This window comes from Dermochelys coriacea, chromosome 11 (genome assembly GCF_009764565.3).
Source record: "Dermochelys coriacea isolate rDerCor1 chromosome 11, rDerCor1.pri.v4, whole genome shotgun sequence".
Lineage (NCBI taxonomy): Eukaryota > Metazoa > Chordata > Testudines > Dermochelyidae > Dermochelys > Dermochelys coriacea.
The window spans coordinates 31,848,774-31,868,690 of NC_050078.2; the positions used below are offsets into that span (position 1 = coordinate 31,848,774).

The 19,917-nt window shown below is 40.5% G+C and overlaps 2 protein-coding genes across 2 annotated transcripts in view; one reads left to right on the forward strand and one right to left on the reverse strand.

Moving 5' to 3' along the window:
• The window catches only part of GALNT5 (polypeptide N-acetylgalactosaminyltransferase 5), a 52,476-nt gene extending 42,207 nt beyond the window's left edge, over positions 1-10,269 (forward strand). Inside the window, exon 11 of the transcript XR_006277954.1 lies at positions 8,287-10,269. The gene's annotated coding sequence lies outside the window, so the exon portion shown is untranslated. The remainder of the gene's footprint in view (positions 1-8,286) is intronic.
• Positions 219-10,893, reverse strand: ERMN (ermin). Its single transcript, XM_038422167.2, has 3 exons — positions 10,279-10,893; positions 9,797-9,889; positions 219-2,006 (listed from the first exon to the last, which is right to left on the reverse strand). Exons 1-3 carry the CDS (start codon positions 10,523-10,525, stop codon positions 1,507-1,509), a joined length of 840 nt encoding a protein of 279 aa, XP_038278095.1. The 5' UTR covers positions 10,526-10,893; the 3' UTR covers positions 219-1,506.
• Positions 10,894-19,917: the final 9,024 nt, after the last annotated feature.

Below are 19,917 nucleotides of genomic sequence, written 5' to 3' on the forward strand. Positions count from 1 at the left end.
AGTACTGATTTTCAGTGTTTTGGGTTTTGATCAGGTAGACAAAGAGACACAAAGACGTGATATATGCCATATATACATATGTGTATAAAATGCAGACCTCCAATTTGTATGGTACAGTATCTATGCAATTATCTAATTTACCAATAACTGATGGAAGATTCACAAAAGATACCTATTGGCTGTATGGATATTAGTTGGCACAGCTGCTATTGGATAAATTAACCATTCACATCATGTTTAGCCAGCATGCTTTCTTTTTTCTCTCTTTTTTTTTTTTTGAAAGAGAGAAAGAGAGAAAGATAATATTCATGTAAGCTCTGAATTGAAAACAATTAAATATCCTCCCACAGTAGCTGGTGACACTCTGGCTACAGCTGACACAGGCTACTAAGGAAGGAATTTTATTACAAAGTGATACTTTGGGAAAGGGGAAAAGATACTTACCAAAAAGGGGCTCCTTTTAGTTACTAGAGATATTCTCATATAGCTTAACATTATTTTAACTTTTTTTGTATTCATTTTACATTTAACTTAATCATATTAACTAAAATATACGGACTGAAACAAAAGTATCTATTACTGTAATGAAACCATTTAGTGCAGATCTGAAGTAATATAATATTCTCTATTTCCTAAAGATTCAGAATATATCAACCCAAGAATGAGTTTAATTGAAACATGAACATTTTAACAGCAAATGCCAACATTTACAAAATGAATTATATATGGTGCCAGCCATTCAGACCCAAAAATTAAGAGGTGCCCTCAGATGATACTAATAGTATTAGATGCTGAATGTAACTGTTTGTAATTACATTACAATTACACCAGTGCATTCCAGATTAAAGATCTATATTAAGGAGCACTACAAGGATGTGGGTCAGAGGAGGAAACTTTGTGGATTTATTGCTTTGTTAAATGAAATGTTATGTGCTTATTTTCTGTTAATCTATATTTACATGCTTATGCAATTAGCCCTCTATTCCATCAGCACAAAGTGGAAACGGACTGGTGATAGCACAAGGCGGCTTTAGTGCACCGTAAGACACCAACATAAACAGATTTCAAAACAGAGAGCATTGCTGTTGCAAACAGTTCTCTCTTTTATTATCGTTACTGCACTCTCTAGTTTTACTGGAACTGTTCTGCTGCCAACTAATTACCAGAATGGCAAATGGCATGGATCATTTTCTGCTGCGTGCAGCTACAGAATTTCCAATTAGCTCAAAAATTTCTAGTGCCTGAATCTTGTTACAAAAAAAGGATAGGGGAGATGGGGATGGATAAACTTTAAATCAGGTTGTATTACATTTAGCAAACTGTTGATTTTATTTCTCTCCTATGGATGCTTCTGTATGATTTCAAAATGAAATACAGAGGTTAAATTTGCACCGTGTATTATGAAATTACATACAAAAAGGAAAAATGATGACTTGATATGACATGAAGCGATACGTCTTGGAAAACAAAATGAACTCTCAGCTGAGGCAAATTCCCCACCTCAGTTTATAAATGCATCATGGACTCAAATTCATCAATTCTTTGTTTAGTGTTTCCTTTTCTGATCTTGCGATAGGAGATTGTATTATATCTAGAATAACTATGTCTGGAGATATCATTTTTTTTCCCCGAGCCTGGCTGCTCCTCAGGTTTCTCAGCCTGGAAGTTAAAACAGGGGCTGGTAGGAGGGCATTCCTCCCTGTTATTTTCTTGCTTCTTTAAAGGAGACTCCCCACCATTTTCTTTCTTGCTTTCTATCAACTGCACTTCCTCCTCCTCCTCCTCCTCCTCTTCCACATTCTCTCTTTCTTCTAATTGTGTATCAGCTTTATTTTGCTCCTTGGATTCAAGCATCCTTGCTTCTTCCTGGGCTCCTGCTGTCTGGAACTCCTTGGCCTCATTAGCATGAGTAGCTGTTTCTTCCTGAGGTTGCTCTGTGTTCCTTTCTTCCTGTCTAGTTATTTCACATTCTTTGGTGCTTACAGGAATAATCTCCTCACAGGTCCCTGTAGCAAAAACCAATTAGTTTCGGATAAAGTATGGGACAGGGGATTTCTTATGCTGCAATATGTTAAAGTTGCATTTGAATTTTAGTCTGGATTTCCATAGCTTACATATGCAGATCCCCACGAAAGTGCAGGATAAACTGAGCAACCATTTTCCAGAACAGGACTATATGTCAGGAGCTAACTACATCTTGAGGCTGGATTTTCTATCACCATGAAAACTCAGATATGCCACCACACCTTCTTTGTTTATACCAACCTGCCCATTGATAGGTTTTGTACTTAGAATAACTATTTGTACCAATTTGTGGTTTTTACCAGTATCCTCCTCTATACCATCCATCACACATCCACCTTTTGACCTTGAAAAAGAGGAGAGGTAGTGTGGTAGCACATGGGCCTGGGAGTCAGGGAAACCTAGAACCTATTCCTGGACCTGCTCTGTGCTCTTAGGTGAGTCGCTGCTTCCCTTCCTATCCTTTGTCTGTTTAGACTGGAAACTTTTTGGGGGCAGGCACTGTCTTGCTCATCATGTGTTTATCTAGCACCATGGGGCTCTGATAATGGTTGGGGCCTCAGTACTGTGATGCAAATCATAACAACTTCCTTCTTCAAGGAGTGGTGTTTGTATGTACACAGCTGCATACTACTATCTAGTTAAATAAATAAACTACATGGTTCAAACCCCCCAACTGCAAGCAGTACTCGCCCAAGTAACCTTCTGTTCATATTGTCTTCAGTCACTTCAAACCCCAGCCCCTCCCTGTCCTATTGTCTCCTCCTAGTCTCAGTTTAGAGCGGGATTCTGCAAATTCTTATTACTAGGTATTAGGTCTCCCAGGCATCACTCATTGACATGAATGGGACCACAACCAGAATTGGGCCCTTTAACTGTAAATTCTTTAGGGCACAGATCACGACCTTACTTTTTTTGCAAAGTGCTATGCACATCTATAGCATTATAGATGTGATAAATAATATCAATTTATGCACCTTCATGATGTTGGAAAGTGATGGCTTGTGACATGATGTGAAAGCAAATCTAAATATAGTGAATGATTTGCCAAGGTTTGTTATGGCTAATGTAAATAATCAGTCTTAATGCAATATAAAGGTCCTGAAATCAATCTCTCAAAAGACAGGAAACGCCAAAAAGTCAGGAAATTGAAAAGGGTATAATGGGCCATGGTTTCTCTTTTAATGTCAACACGGTCACAATGTTAGGGTCAAATGATGGGTAGGTTCCTGCATGGGGGTGCTGGGTGAGAAAGGGCACAGGGAGCCTTTCTACCCTCTCCCTAGGATGGGCATGCTGGCCTGCCATATTCTTCCAAGAGTGCAAGGAACTAATGCAGCCCATGCTCTTATGAGGCAATCTTGTGCCATTAATGTTGCATTAACATAGCGTGTATAGAAAAGGAGTACTTGTGGCACCTTAGAGACTAACAAATTTATTTGAGCATAAGCTTTCATGAGCTACAGCTCACTTCATTGGATGCATTTTCCACCAAATGCATCCAATGAAGTGAGCTGTAGCTCATGAAAGCTTATGCTCAAATAAATTTGTTAGTCTCTAAGGTGCCACAAGTACTCCTTTTCTTTTTGCGAATACAGACTAACATGGCTGCTACTCTGAAACCTGTCATAGCATGTATGGGGCAGAAGGAGGATTGCTGGATTTGTTTAGACTGGAGCTATGGGGTGGGGAGTTGTTTTGCTTTATTGCATGTTTATTTTTACAGAAAAGATAATTCCAGAGCTATTCGGTTTGTGGTTTGAGCTGCCAAGCTCTACAGGCTTCATCAGCTAAGCTAGTACCAAAGTCAACCTCAATTATCTTGAGCATAGCTAACCAAAACTCTTGGGGGTAGATTCACAAAAAGACTTGGGTGCCTAACTGTCAGTTCAGACTCCTAAATCCCAGATTTCAAGGCTACTGGTATTCACAAAAACCCAGCTCAGCTGCTACCTAACCCTGTAAGCACCTATACTCACTCAGCACCTACATTTCAACTGTACAAATTCCCTAGGTGCCTAAATTTCTGTCTCTGGGCATGTGCACTGCTGTCTAGGTCTAGGCATCTGAATGCCTAAGCTCCAGTGTGATTCACAAACTGAGGGAAGATACATGCTCCACCGCCTAGCTCATCTGTAGGACCCGATCCAGTAGGCATGCTCAAATGCTGCCTAACTTCACACAAAATGGCTGAAGTAGGACCACCTCTCTCATAACTTTTAGCCCAGAGGTAAGGTTACTCACCTGGCTTGTGGGAGAACTCTGGTTCAAGTCCCCCCTCTGCCTGATGAGGAGAACAGGATTTGAACAGGAATTTGTCACCTGAGTTCCTCAGTCACTGGGCTATGGGATATTCTGATGGGGGCAGCCTCAGTCTCCCCAGTTGAGGCTATTTCACTTTGGCTAAATACTTTATGAGTAGGTGGCCAAAGAGCGCAGGTGAGAATGACTTGATGGCCTGGTGCATAGGGCACTCACCTAGGAGGTAGGAAACTCAGTGTCTAGTCCCCTCACTCCAAATTATTTAGCCAAAGAGGAACAGCTTCACTACACAGCTAACGCCTGCTTGCTGTGTTCCCATCCTCCATTGTTCAGATAACAACCCCCTTAGTCTATTCCACTGGACATTATATGCAGCAATCCAGACAGAGTTTTCAAGATAGCTGAACATGGAACCAGTGTGACTTCACTTCCTTGCACAGTTGTTTGCCTCCACTGAGAGAAGGTTCTACCAGCTTCTCCTGCAAAGTGTGTCACTCCACTCCTGGATCAAGAGTTACAAATGTGCTATAAATTCCCTCACCCACAACAAAATGGCTGGCTCTACTTACAAGCTCAAACATCATGCTCAAACATTATTAAGCCTATTGAGTTTGCAGTCTCTTCCTGCTTCTGCAAATGAGCTTGTAACCAAACAACTTTGCTATGTTTTTTTAAAACCACAATATTTTTATAAGTGCACAGCTAACAGCTCACCATACTTTCCTGCTGCACATGCTCAGTCCTGTATATTCAAACCTATAGGATTTTGTTTTAAAACTATTTCCCCCTCAATACAGGCCAGACTGTGATATCCTTACTTGTGTTGAGTACACTACATGGTGAGTATCCCCAAAAATGAAGAGAAAGATTTTAGGCAATGTGAGTAAGAGATAACAATCCAGCCCTAAGGGCCAGATTCTCCTCTGCATTCCTGTTCTGCTCAGTTTAGGGAAGTGGGGGAGGAGAAAGTTTTAGGGAAAGAGTTATGACTCCCTAATCCTGTGGGTTGGTCTACAATGACACAGTCATGAATTAGAGTCACCTCAGGGTTTATACCATTTAAATCTTTGGCATGGGACCTTCAGCCAATAGAGAATCAGAAAGTTACGTTCTTGATCATTCTCACCATTCTCAAGGAGGCACAGCAAAGATTTTATCCTATGAGTCATAACAAACCATTGTTCCGTAGATGCAGGTTATGTTCTCTCTTCAGTTATGGACGTGTTACTGACAGAGCAGACAGCATTGCATTCTAATCCTTGATTCTGTCAGACAATGCAGCTTAAAAGGAGTGAACACTGTTTCCCTTGTGGCCAGCTGTGGTGATTTAAGGCTGGATGTAGGTCCCCAATTTGAAAGGGGGTTTTGCCATCTGGAGGAGACACCATCCTACATCTTCAGGCGTCGGCTCACACTGCAGATCCCTGGGCTGCATCAACTGGTTTTTATTTTATTCCCTCATCTAAGGGCAAGCACAGCAAGCTGCACAACAATTACCATGCTCATCACAAAGACTTTGCAGCATTTTGCAGCAAGTAGGCTTTCTCTTACCCTGTGAGAGGCTATAGGAAAGCACAGTGAGACCCCAGAAGTATGGAATCAAGCAGGAGTCCATCCTAGGGTTCTAGGAAATTTTGGTAGCTCTGGCCCCATTAACTCATACTCTACTACTGGTTATCAGCACTTTAGCCTTCATCCATTCATAAGAGTAAGACCCTTCCAGGATAATGTTCTAAAAACAACTTAGACAATGTTTTCATCATGGTATCAGTGAGAGCAGATAGGCATTTTTCCAAATGTAATTTGCTTAAAAAAAGAAATTTAAAAAACAGAAGAAAAAAAAAAGACTAAAAAAACAAGAAAAGTGGGAGTTCTGGGAATAGCCTGCTGGTTTGAGTTTTTGGAATGAAAATGAATTTTAAATGAACTGGATTTATATAAGTGAATATACAATTTGCTGATTTCTCCTTAGGAAGTGATGAGTCGTCATATGTTCACTGGTTTAGTGCAGACAATTGGTTCATCTGCTCTGGTTTCTAACAGCAATTGTAACATTGCCTACATTTGTTTCCAGGGAATAAAATCCTCAAGAAACACTATTTTTATACTTTGTCATTTGGGGAACCCCCACGCTAATCCCCACTCTAAATCAGTGTATGTCCTGAAATTTGAGACATTTTCTCAAAGAATCAGCAGAAATCAGAAGGTGGAGATACATTAGACCATATAATTCTGCCAGAGAAGGAGTAGTCCCTAGAACTAAGGTAATGGAACTTTCTGTAGGAAAATATTCTGCAGTCTAATAGATTTCATCTTTGGGACATTTGCCTGATATTTAAAGTCATCTTATTTAGCTCCAAATATATGGTGTTTTTGTTATTTTTCCCATTCAAAACAGAAAATCTGTGATCCTTACACCCATAAGGGGGAAATAAAAGATTTTCAAGAGAAAGGAAAATGAGTCCCAAGTTTCAGTGAGCTGTTAAGATTCAGCCTACCTTTCATTCATTCATTAAATGTGAGACATAAAGCTAAAATTAAATCTCAATTAAACACTGGTTTCTGTGTGATGAAAGCCTCAATAACCTGGCTTTGAGGAGCATTCAGCAAAGAAATAAGTTTTAATTAACATTGCCTTTTTCCCCCCCCTCTGTGAAATCTTCTTGCTCCAATGGACACAATTAAAAAGTGGGCATTTGCTACCAATTACCACAGGGTGGTATCTGAGAAACAGTATCACACTTTCCCTTTATAATTAGTATAAGAAGCTCTGTGGTAACTGTGTGGTGTCTATTACCAAATGCTGATATTTTAATAATACCCACTGTTCTTCCTCTTTATGGTCTGGAGAAGATGTAACAGTATCTGGCATCATAAATACCAGGAATCTCATTAAAATTTGTGCAATCCATAGTATAGTGAGGTCACAGAATGATACATTCTGAGATATCATCAGTGAACCTGGAATTTCTGAAAGAATTTCAGAGGAGGGAAGGTAGAATAAAGCAGAGGCTAGTTTAAAGTTATTTCTGTGTTGAATACCTTCCTCTCTCCCTGAATAGTGAAGGGGGACAATCAGCTCAGAAAAGAGTTATGGGGACTGATGATTTGCCCATTGTTGTTGCCCTATAAAGGTGAATTGTGTTGGCAAAGAGTTGTGCGCTACTGGAAAATGTATCATTCATTCACTGTCTTTGCCATTAGGTCTTTCAAGTGGGATGGTGGTAGATGTACCCACTAAAAATCTGAAATAAAGAGGAACTGCAAAGTGAATATCATCATTGTGTTTGTGCCATTTAGTGTTGAAAGATGGCCTCAGCTCATGATCTCATACTATTAAAGCTCCTCCTCCCTCACTTCCCTTGTTTTGCCAGAGACTTTGACAAGATTTTTGGAGAACCTAGATTGGTGATATCAAAGGAAGCTAACACCTCAGCAGATGGTCTCACAGCTAATTAGGAATGGGTTGTTGAAGCTTGCACATTCCCTTCCACCTCAATGTCCCTGCCCCCTCACTTGAGATGGGAGAACTGCAACTCAGTTTCAGCCTCTTGAAAGGTAACCCTCATTGGAGGCAGTGTAACTGGACTGGAAGTTAGGAGATCTACTTTCGATTCTACTTTTGATTTCCAGCTCCATTGCTGACCTGATGTGTGAATTTGTGCAAGTCACTTCACATTTCTGTACCTCTTTTTCTCTTCCCACCCTTTGTCTGTCTTGTCTACCTAGACTGCAGACTCTTCAGGGCAGGTTGTCACTCACCATGCATTTATACAGTATCTAGCTTAAGGGGAGCCTTATCACAGCTGGGACCTTTAGGTACTACTGTAATACAAAAAATAGTACCACCACCACCCAGGTCCTCCAGAGATCTTACTCAAAATTGTCCCTCTAGCCAAAAAAGGAGGAAGTCAAGATCTGATATTTCTAAAGGAATAAAACAAATAGGAAAATAAACTTTCCATTATAAAAATAATCAGAGTTGGATTTCCTGCTGTGCAGAGAGCATGGAAGCGGAGAATACTGACCCACCAGAAGAATGAAGAAAGACCTAAAGGAGGTCTCCATGACTGCCAGGAAAATAGCTAGGGATCTTGGGGGAATGACTAAGAAGGACACTGGAAACTGAAATGAGGTAAGAGGATTGTTATGGGTGGATGGGGGAAGAAGAGGAATTTAACTGTGTGGTGAAAGTATCCTTGCCTTGAGAAAGAGCTGTTAAAAGAGCCAATGCAACCGGGGTAGGTATTCTACAAGTGGCTCATATGGGGCCCAATCCTGTTCTTATTAAAATCTATTGGTGTTTTGCCAATGAAGTCAGTGGGAGAAGGATCAGGTCCTTATCAGGAATCAGGATTCTAGTAAGCCTTGGGAATAAACTATATAGTGAGGGAGGCAAAACAGGCCCATTAGACCAGTTTTCCAATGATATCACCCTCTTCCTACGCTGTATTTTTACAGCGCAACAGTGACATCCAGTTGCCAGCTGGATTAATCACAGGTAGTTTGTATATTCCCTTAAGACATATTCTATACTTGCTTCTCCCATTCAAAGGTGGCAAACTACATTTAGATGGGTATCTCCTATTTGTCCTATTTGGCACATCTCTATTTTAAATGACGCTTTGATGTTACAACAAATGATCTATTCGACATTTTGCCCGTGGGGTCCTAAGTATTAATTAGGCTAAATTGGTTAGGTACTAAAAAGCTGCCTGCAATTTAGAGATAAAGTGCTTGTGGCTAGGCGTTGGGGAGAGGGGAGTCTGTGAAAGATTACTTAGTAGGTTTTATTGTACACTTGTAAGGCAACACAGTTGGAATATAGATGTCACCTTAAGAAGGAAAAGCCTCCATCGTGATTTCCTTTCTCAAAACCTATGGAGCTTCTATGAAATATAATGTAGACACTGATAAATGTTTATATATTGTTCCTTTCCTTAATCAAAGCAAGTGTAATTATCCTCAGATTCTGAGGCTACCATATTTGGTAGTATTTATTTATACAGCTTTTCTGCACCTATCCCTGAAAGTTCCATATAGTAATTCTCTGTGTTCACATGACTTTAACATTGATAAAACTGTGAAAAATATTTCAGAGTTATATCTCTATATTTTTCAAAATAGATCTATACTGCATTTGAGGAGGTGGTTACTATTCACATGCAAGCTGGTATGGTAAGAGCTGGAGATACTACATGAATGATATTACAGTTAAATGGGCTTATAAATGAAAAAGAAAGGTAACTATAGCAATCCCTTCTCTAACCACTAATAATCAGATACGCTAATCCAGGCACGTTGTACCTTGCAGTACCAGTGATGTTTTCTAAGGTTCAGCAGTGCTATAAATCATGAGTGACTTACTGCCCATTGCAGAATTAGGATTTGGATAAGTTTCCTAGCTTGTTATTTGGAAAAATAAATACCCATGCAATTGTTCTCTTGAAAAGACATCCCTATGATCATATGGTCAGCAAAATACCATACATCAGACAGCATTTCTCATTACCTTCTCTTGATTTCTCTTCATCAGGTCTAGTGTTCTCAGAAGGGATGTCAGCTGATCCCTCCTCTAGAGTTGCATTGTTTTCCTCTTGTTTTTCTTTAGAAGATAGAAAACAGTGAGAAAGTGACTAATGACGGGAGTTAGTAATGATGATGATGACTAGTTTTCATAGTTACATACTGTCACCTGTATATGATAAGTGGGAACTAAAAACTGCTTATCTCTTGCGCTCTTACTTCATCCTGCCATGCTTGTAGCAATACTGTAGACAGCTAATAATTTCTCTTTCTCATCGTTTCCATTCCTTGTTAGTTCAAATCTATATCTGATTGTGAATCACCTCTTATCATGGTTTATGTCTATTCATGTGTGTGGAGTTTCTGATAACATGTAAATTACATTCTATTATTCATTATGCTATATGTAAAATAAAGGATTGGGTTTTCTTCCCAAACAAATTGAAAAGAGGCAGTATTGTACTTTACCTTCGCATTGCTTCTCCCCATCAAGAGCACCACATATTGTGTTGTCCTCTATTGAATTCTTGTTATCCTCTTGATTTTCCTTTTTAAGTGGAGCTTCAGGACTGGTTTCTGCATTTTCACATGGAACTGTCCCAACAGATTTTGCTATTTCATCAATAATATCAATGACCTGCAGCTGAGTTTTTTCAGGTGGTACATTCCCATTGTACTCAAGTATACTAGATGTAATCGGGACTTCTTCTGTCATGATTACTGTAGTGTCCAATTAATTCCTTTGGGTCGTACACTTCCACTGAAGTACCAGTATCCTACAACCACTGTAGAAAAAATAAGCTATACACCTTATTACCTTTCTCACTGTTCTCCCTCCACTGCTTGAATAGTCAACAAGCTTCTCTTCTTCTGAAGGCGTTGTAGCAAAACAGAGAATAGAGTAACAATGTCAGGATTTGTCTAGGATTTGCCAGCAGTCCCCTTCTACAAAACTATCCAATCAGCACCTTGCTTGTTGCTTAGAGTCTTCCAGTTGCATAATTAAATGCACCATTTTAATTTACATAAACAAACAATCTGAAGCAACAAAGCTTTTGTGCTGGCATGCAGAGCGGGTCTTTCAGCATGTCAGCCCCATGGTAATAAACAGAGATTTTGTACTCTTATCACAATGGCTCTTTGTGCGTTCGCCTTGTAACAAGAGCAACAATTGTTCTAAATCTTTAAGCCATAGTGAGTGACCACCTTTATTCATATTAGTTATGTGTAACCAGCTTAACATTCCCAACCAGGTTTATGTTCTGGTAAACCTTGAAATACTGTTGGTCAGACAATGGCTTCATTTTCTATTTGGTAAGAAATAAACTAGCTTGTTTAAAAAGTGCACATATTTTGCATACAATACAGTATAATGCCACTTTCTTTAGTACAGCATCACTCAGGCCAACTGTGTCCAAAAATGCTTTACAGAGATAGGGCTAAACCATGAGAGGTCTGGGTATTTAATTCAGTGGAAGCTTCAAGCATTTAGCATCTTTCAAGATTTTGCACTTAGAAATAAGACCAGAGAATTAAAATGAAAAACAACAGCAGGAGGACAGGCAAGAAGAACAGAAACATTTTGAGATGAGATTTGAAATGAGAAGGTGAGTCAATGAGGCGGAGAGCTCCAGATGACAGGATATTTCTAAGTGTTACCATGTGCAGTGGAAAAATGTCCAGTAGAATGAAGATAAAGTCTCCACAAACAGCTTGGCTCATAGTATAACATATCAACAGTGTTTCCCCATTTTACCAATCCAAGTTTTAGTCCCAGCAACAATAATATTCCTTATGTTAAAGGATCATAATAGGGGCAGTGGCATGAGACTAATACGTACATCACTGATTATCAACCTGACCTACAAACTAACTGAGTTTGAGAAACTTTTTCTAAGGTACAGTACTTACAAAGAATGAGTGAACTCATTGCTGTAGTTCACTGGGAAGCAATTGGCCAGACCTGGGTGACAGAGGCATTTTTGCCCATAGCTGAACTTGTCCTCACAGTCTCTTCCACAAGCCTAGCATCTGAAGCCAAGTTGACATAAGAATGAAATCTTCTACTTTAAATGTCTTTTCATATCAGTACTGTTACACCCTGACACCCCAATATTCACCATGGTCATGTAATTAGGATATGTCTTATACAAAGTATGCCTTGTGAGGTGTCATTCTAAAGGTTTTGCTCTGCTAGACAGTAATAGCTCACTGGATTGTATGTGCTATCATCGTATGTGAAGTTATGAAGTTTGGCTATGTATGTGTTGCTGAAACATGTCCTGAGGTTGAAAACACTCACAAGCAGCCTTTCAGGTATGACAGTAAAAAGGCCAAACAATGTTAAGGGCTTACTGAGGAAATGCACACAAGCACAAGGATTACCCCAGGAACTGTGTACAATAGAAATCTCTCAGAGATAGCACTACACAATGGGAACTGTTTGACCCAGGTCACAGCAAAAGATCTTTCCAGCAAGTGGGGAGAAGATACAAAAGGGGGGAAATGACGTGATGGAAAGTACCTCGCTCTCCCTACAACAACACACCTGGAAACACCTGAGGAACAAAGACTGAATTGTGGGAAGTGATGGCCCAGGCTAGAAGGATTTTTAGCCTGTGTATGGAAACTGGGGAAAGCCAAGGCAACTTGTGTCTTAAGAATCTGTCAGCCTGTTTATCACTCATGGTGAGAATTTGCTAATTTATATCTTATCTATCTATCGTTAAGCTCAGTTTGCGGTTTTTGTTTATTTACTAAGGTAAACTGCTTTGATCTATTTGCTATCCCTTATAATCACTTGAAATTTACTTTTTGTAGTTAATAACCATGTTTCTTGTTTATAACATAACCCAGTTTGTGCAATGCATATCTGTAGGGGCGTGGGGGCAAGGAGTTGTGCACCTCTCTCCACATTGAGGGAGAGGCTGAATTTTTATGAGCTTGCGCTGTGCAGATCTTTCTCTACAGTGCAAGACAGTAGTATCTTGGGTTTATCTCCCAAAAGGGGTGTGCACGTGAGTCCTCTCATACAAAGCTGACTTCAGTTTGTGTCTGCAGCTGGATGTGGCCCTACCTGTGTGTGTGTGCTACAAGAGGCCAGAGAGCCTAATTCAGCAAAACAGGAAGAGGGAATCAAGGCTGGTGCAGCAGGAGCGGCTCATTGAAATCCCAGTACATCAGGTGGTATCATAAAAATGAGTTTGGTGTAAATGATTTGTAATTGTTTTAACTTTTCATGAGAGATGGCTACAGTATAAAATCTTGAATGTGGATTGAGCATATGTGGACATAGGTAGCTGCAAGGAAAGAAATTGGATACTTTGAAAATGAGTTGAGAGTGGAATAGGTAATTTTAAAATCTCTGCTGTGCTGCTGTACCCCTGGAATTAAAAAGAACCTTCATGTTTGTTCAAATGGCCTCCTTAAACCAGTGCTCTAATTTATGGCAATGAAATGTGACATGTTCTTATTTGGCAGTCAGTCTTGTTCCCAGTGCTTCTCTTAATGGGGCAACTCCACTGAATTGGAGGCAGAAATGGAGCTTACCTGAGCATCTCCAAGTCTTGGTTTTCAAAGTATGCTGTCAGTTTTCAAAGTATGCTGTCAGGAGAGCAGTACTTCTCTGTACTAATGGATGAAATTACAGGCATGTCTTCTTCTGCCCACCTTTTAACATTTGTCCACTATGAGTGGAAAGGAACTATAGAGGTGGCCTTCCTCTTTCTCTGTTCTCTTACAGGACATGCTACAAGAAAAAACATATATCTTCAAAGCTCTACAGCTATCATTTCTTGCAGCTGGGTCACACTGGTATCACTGTATTGGTATGGATGATGCCTGAGCTATGATAGGAAACACAGTGGCTTGTCATGAGAATCCAGCCTTTTGTTCCTCAAGACAACTGGGCACCTTGTTCAATTTGCTGGGAATAGTTGGCAGAGGATCCTGGTGGAAGTGAAAAAAATATTTGATGGGGCTATAAAAGTTGCAAGCTTTATAAAAGGGAAGCTCAGTGCATAACCTCTTCCCCATTTTATTTGAAGAAATGGGGACTTGACATCATCACCTCCTTTTCCACACCAAAGTTCAGTGGCTTCCACATGGCAAAGTTTTGAATCATGTGCTTGAGCTCAGAGAAGAGGGAAGATTTTTCCTGGCTCACTGTGGCTCTCCTCTGCCCCCCAGCAGAATGCTTGCTTGACCAGTATTGGCTTGCTCCAAATGCTTCTAACCAGAGCTGTGTTATAACATGGGTTTTCACCCGGGGTCACAAACAGGAGTTAGAAGTTTACAATCACCTTTCCCATATTGCTAAATGGGAGGGAGTATTGGGAAGGGAGGTCCCAATATGGAAAAGGTTAAAAACCACTAATCTAATCTATCTCTAGGATGCCAGTCACCATGGTATTTAGCATCACTTCCGTTGCCAAGAGCTCCAGGGTATCTATAATAACCACAACTGGTCAGAGGACTACAGTTTTGTGTCTGATAGAAATAATGGCCAGTCCAGCAGCACAGTGTGTCATTTCATTAGAAACACGACTGGCATCTTTGTAGTATCCTATATTTTTTATTAGATCAACAGGCTTGATATTAGGAATGAGCACCCAGATCTGATTCAACAAGAATTGACCCAAACTTTTGTCCCAGTTTTCAACCAAAAACAAAAACCTTTTTCTAGGTTCCTAAAAGTTCTAGGAAGCCCTTTTACTCCTTCTCGAACTGACTGCAAAACTCCTATCCTTACTGAAATCCAACCTTGTGGCTTAGTATTTCCTGTACATTTTTATATTAATTATTTTTTTATTATTATTTTCAGCAGTGCTGGTAGTGACATCTGTAGTTAAGGTTGCCTAACACTTGCCATTTTACAGCCATTTTTCACTTGCTCAGATCTTTGCAAACTTTAGCTGTTTGAGCTGAAATTTTCCCATGCTGGCTGTCTGCCCCAGGCTGATTTTGTAAGTTTCAACAAAAATAGGTCAGTCTTTTCCAAGAATGAAGTTTGGGAAAAATATATTGTTTTGCCCATGTTAAACAAAGCTTACAACCATTTCATTGAGACGCTTTAGCAAATGCATTATTTGGAACAGGGACGTGAAATTTGTCATGAGAATCGCCCTATTGTCTGGAATGTGTCTTTTTCTGTCCCAAATTTAACCAAATAAGACATCTCTAAAAAAAAAAATTAACAGTTTGCCCATGCTTAGAAAAGATTTATTAGAAGCTGGCAGTTAAATTCTCCAAAAATTCCACCCGCATTGAGTATACCTCCTCACCACACATCTCCCATGTGCCAACCATATGTATATGCACATCCCCATAGAACGAATGAGCCTGCACCATTCAAGACATTTAGGGGCCTACCAAGATCTCCCCTGTAATTGCCTCTCGTGGATGCCAGAGGCTGCTGTGTCACTGGACACCAGAATGGAAAGTACAGAAATCGTCTCTTCAGTGCATTGAGTGCTGGAACCCTGGCAGCCTGACTCAAATATAGAGAGGTTGGAGGTAAGGGAGCCAAGGATAGGCAGGGGGTGACAGAGGCACAGTGGGAAAGGCACAGGAGTTGTGGAGGGGGAATAGGAGCCAGAGACAGGCGATGGGTGAAACGGGAAATATGAACAGGAGGGTCTCCATAACTTCTCTCCATAACTTGGAATTGAACCCAGGAGTCCTGAATCTCAACATTCTTCTGCTGTCAGAAAATAACTGTGAACCTCACTGGAAAAATGTGTGTTTCTTCCCCTCTACTTTCTGTTTTGTTCAGTTAGCTTTTTTATAAAATAGGGAATTATATTTTACAACTACTTTAAAAGAATGTTAAGTTGCAAAGTTGAGCACTCAGAACTTAGGAAGTGCTAGAATTAAAGTTGTCCATGCTTAATTTGGCCCCCTTGTATGCACGCATACAGTGTTTAATTACATGATCACATACTATTGTTTCCTCTGGATGCCTGCCTCAGTCAGTGCACGCTGCCTTATGGGTGGAGCTCACGAAATGACTCAGGGTTGTGTAGTGAAAGAGGGTGGTGTCTGTAGGACCCCTCCCTCGTTTGTTGCAGAAATTGGAAGGTGTGCAGGGAATGAGACAGAGAAAGGATGATCTTGTGGTTAAGACATTTGAATGCCACTCTGGAGAATTGGAGTCTGTCCCTGCCTCTACCACAGAGTTCCTATGTGATGCTTGGAAATTACCTTATACCAAAATTTTCACAAGTGGCCACCAACTGTGTTCCTCATTCTCTGGGTGCCTGTAGTGTATAGGAATTAGATAATATCCCTGCAAATAGTTTGGGAGCCCTCTAGTGGGCCTCCCTGTCTTTCACTGCAGAAGCCATCAGATCCTAACAGAGGATATCGTGATCATAGCTAGGCCTTGAATGTTGGATATAGTTAGTAAGCATGGTTATTTGGAATGCAACTTTAGTTTCTTCATATTCGTAATGATGCATAGAGAGCAAAGAAATAGCAGTGCCCAACTTGAGACACTTGGGGCCCGATTTCAGAAGTGCTGAGGAATGACTACTACTACAAATGAAGTCAAAGGTGTGTACTTTAAACATAAAGTGCCTATAAAAATGCATGGTACTTTGAAAAATTAGGTCTTAGGTGTCTTCAGTTGGGCACCGAAGATTATGGATTACTTATGGCAATTTTCTCCTTAATCTCTCTGTTCCTATCTCTAAAATACGGATAATATCACCATTTTACTGCACAGAGTTGTGACGAAGATATATGCTTTGATGTTTGTGAAGCAGTCACATTCTACAGTGATAAGTGCCATACAAAACCCAGGAGGAAATTAATAATTCTGTCTTTAGCCCAGAGCCACTTTTACAGTATGCAATACTACACCATTACAGAGTCACTTTATAACTGTATTCTTGCTATGTGTTCAATGAAAAAGTGAGTATCTGAGTGTTCACTATGGACAATTTATATAGTGTATACATTTCCTTAATTATAAAACAAAGAAAGAAAGAAAGAAAGAAAGAAAGAAAGAAGCACCCAAATTTCCAAATGTTAGGAAATAACACTGCACAGTGTATATCAGATAGTCATCCTTAGCTCTTCATCCGTTCCTCAACAAGAGACCCACTAGTCTCCCAGTTTAATCCTTATTTTCTCTCAACTCTCCAACCTGCCCTACATCCCATCCCTTGCCAATTCACTCACTAATCCAAAAGAGATCTACTTGTATCTGCTCACCTCCCTTCAGAAGTGCCCAATCTACAGTCTCACCAGCTCCATCCCTGACCTTCCTTCCCCCACTTCCCACCATGACACTGGACTGCAACTTCTGGTCACAAGATGAGGGTGTGGCTGGGAACTGGCAGTGGGAGTGAATGGCCAGAGAATTGGGAAGAGTTTCGAGCAGCAGGGAGACAGGGATTGCTGAAATGACACTAACACCAGGTAGGAATCCTACCCCATCTCTCAGTTGCTAGAACTCACCATACCTGCTTTTACCCCAGTATCTAGATTGGCGCTCCCAGAAGACTTGTCTCCTAATGACCCAACTCATAGGTGTCAATGGAAAGTTTTCTGTTAATTTTAATGGGGGTTGATCAGGCCATACATTCGGAAAACAGCAACTTTCTGAATATCACGTCCCTGCAAACTACTCAGTTTTCCAAGCGTAAAGATATTTGTCTATGGAAACCCTGTGCTTGGAGTCTTCCCCTCTGAGAGACTGTGATGTTGATGTAAAAATATAAGAACTGCCATAATGGCATAACGACAACTGCCAATTGTCCATCTATCCCAGTAGCCTGTCTCCAACAGCGGCTAGTAACAGAGCTTCAGGGAGATGAGTTTATGGAATAAGGCAGTAGAAGTGATCCACCCCCTCTTTCCATCCTAGCTTCTGGCAGTCAGAGGATGCATCCCTGACCCTCTTGGCTAATAGTCATTGATGGATCTATCCTCCATGAACTTCTCAAATTCTTTTTTGAATGTAGTTATACTTTTGGCCATTGCATCATCACCTGGCAATGAGTTCCACAGGTTATTGTGCGTTATGTGAAAAAAATCTTCCTCTTGTTTGTATTAAACCTGGTGTTTATTAATTTCATTGGGTGACCCCTGGGCTTTTGTATGGTGGGAAACAGATGTAGCTTCTTTTAGCCTATCTTTAATAATTTAACTAAGATGCAATTCATCAAAGTGTAAGGAAGGAAAATTCACTCTAACTCAATGGCCATAATAAATCTCCAACCATATTAGAGCAGAAAAGATTACATTTAGATTGCTGGTCCACATTCACCTTCATCCAGCCTGTCTCTACATGAAATCACAGATTGCCTTTGAGGTCTGTGGAGTTAGCTGCTTTATTTAATTACTCCAAACTGTGTGTTCTGGAGAGTATCACAATAATAAAAGTAGAGGAGAATCAATATTTCATTTCAACTCCTCTAAGTGGGACATCTCACTCTGTGTCACTAATGTGCTGTCACCATGGCACTGAGCAGTTAATAAATTCGGCTGTGAAAAGCTGATCGTTTCCTCTAAAATGGAAAAAGTTCCTGCATCTTAATTTACTCAAAGGCAGTTATCCCAGCCTCTTCATATTAACTTTTTTACAATTCCTACAGATACACAGTAGGCTTTTGAAATAAAATATTAGTGCATTTCTGCAGCCATCTATTGCAAAAGTAAGGGTGATTTGGGGTTCACACAGGTATGCACCCATTAAGTTTTACTTTGAGTTTCAGTTTGGGTGAACTCAGAAACTCAAAGCAAAGTTCCACTGCTGAGTTTCACTGATATCAAGTAGCATATCCCTGCTCTAGCATCAGCATGACAGAGAGAACTTAACCAGCCCCGCTCCCTTATGCTCAAAGAGTCCCAGGCAATGAAGACTGGGCTCAGTCTCTCCACTGGGTCACAATAGGCTCAGGCTTTCCCTTACCTCAGGATGCTTTCTTCAGAATGATGGGCTGGAAATTCCATCGTCTCTCTCAGTTTCTGCAAGAGTCCATGGCCATGCAGGGGATATCTGGTCTGTGTTTAATGTCCTCTCCTCAATCTTTCCATTCCCCCCTCAGCTTTGAAAATTTTCTGCTCCCTCTTGCTCCATTTTGGTTATTCCTTTTCCTTCTTTCTTTGTTTCAGATTTTAAAGCTTTCCTTCTCCAGTGCCGCCTGTTCACCACACTACTTTTTCATCTGTTCAACATGCTTTAAAGTGTGGTTTTCCTCATGAAAAGTCTCAGCACAGATCATTTTGCTGCATCACATATTTTCTCCATTCTCTCCCTCCTCCCGCTCATTACTTCTCTTTTACACTTCGGATCACATTTGCATGATAGGAGGATTTTGATTTTCTGATGGACCCAGGGAACAACTCTATTAGGTAGAGATTGCCATAGTGCACTGATGCCTTGCCCTTTTCTCTAGCTTTGCCCATTAGGCCAAAGGTCAAGAGAAAGGGTGGCAAATTGCCACTGCATCAGCCCTGTGTCACCCAGGGATTCCTCCACATTGGTGTAATTCTTAGGATGCTGGTTAGGCTGGCTTTCCCTACCATAATGGCACAGAGTGACTTAGGAGCATGCTGATTAGCTGTTCCTGGTACCCACTTAAAGGGCTTCATAAGCCTCCATTTGAGGCATAACTGATTGCTCTGAAACATAATTATTATGCATTAATAGCAATCAATGAGACATATTTATTGCCATAAGAATGGCCATACTGGGTCAGACCAAAGGTCTATCTAGCCCAGTATCCTGTCTTCCGACAGTGGCCAATGCCAGCTGCCCCAGAGAGAATGAACAGAACAGGTACTCACCAAGTGATCCATCCCCTGTTGCCCATTCCCAGCTTCTAGCAAACAGAGGAGGGGAACACCATCCCTGCCCACTAAGGACCCCATCCCTGTCCATCCTGGCAAATAGCCATTGATGATTTATGATGCAGAGCTGAAGGACACTTTTCCTAATATGTGGAAAGAAAAGGAGTACTTGTAGCACCTTAGAGACTAACAAATTTATTAGAGCATAAGCTTTCGTGAGCTACAGCTCACTTCATCGGATGCATTTGGTGTTTAAGGAGTCTGCTCATGCTGCTGCTCAGGAGTTGCAACTGGTGAGTGCAGCTTTTC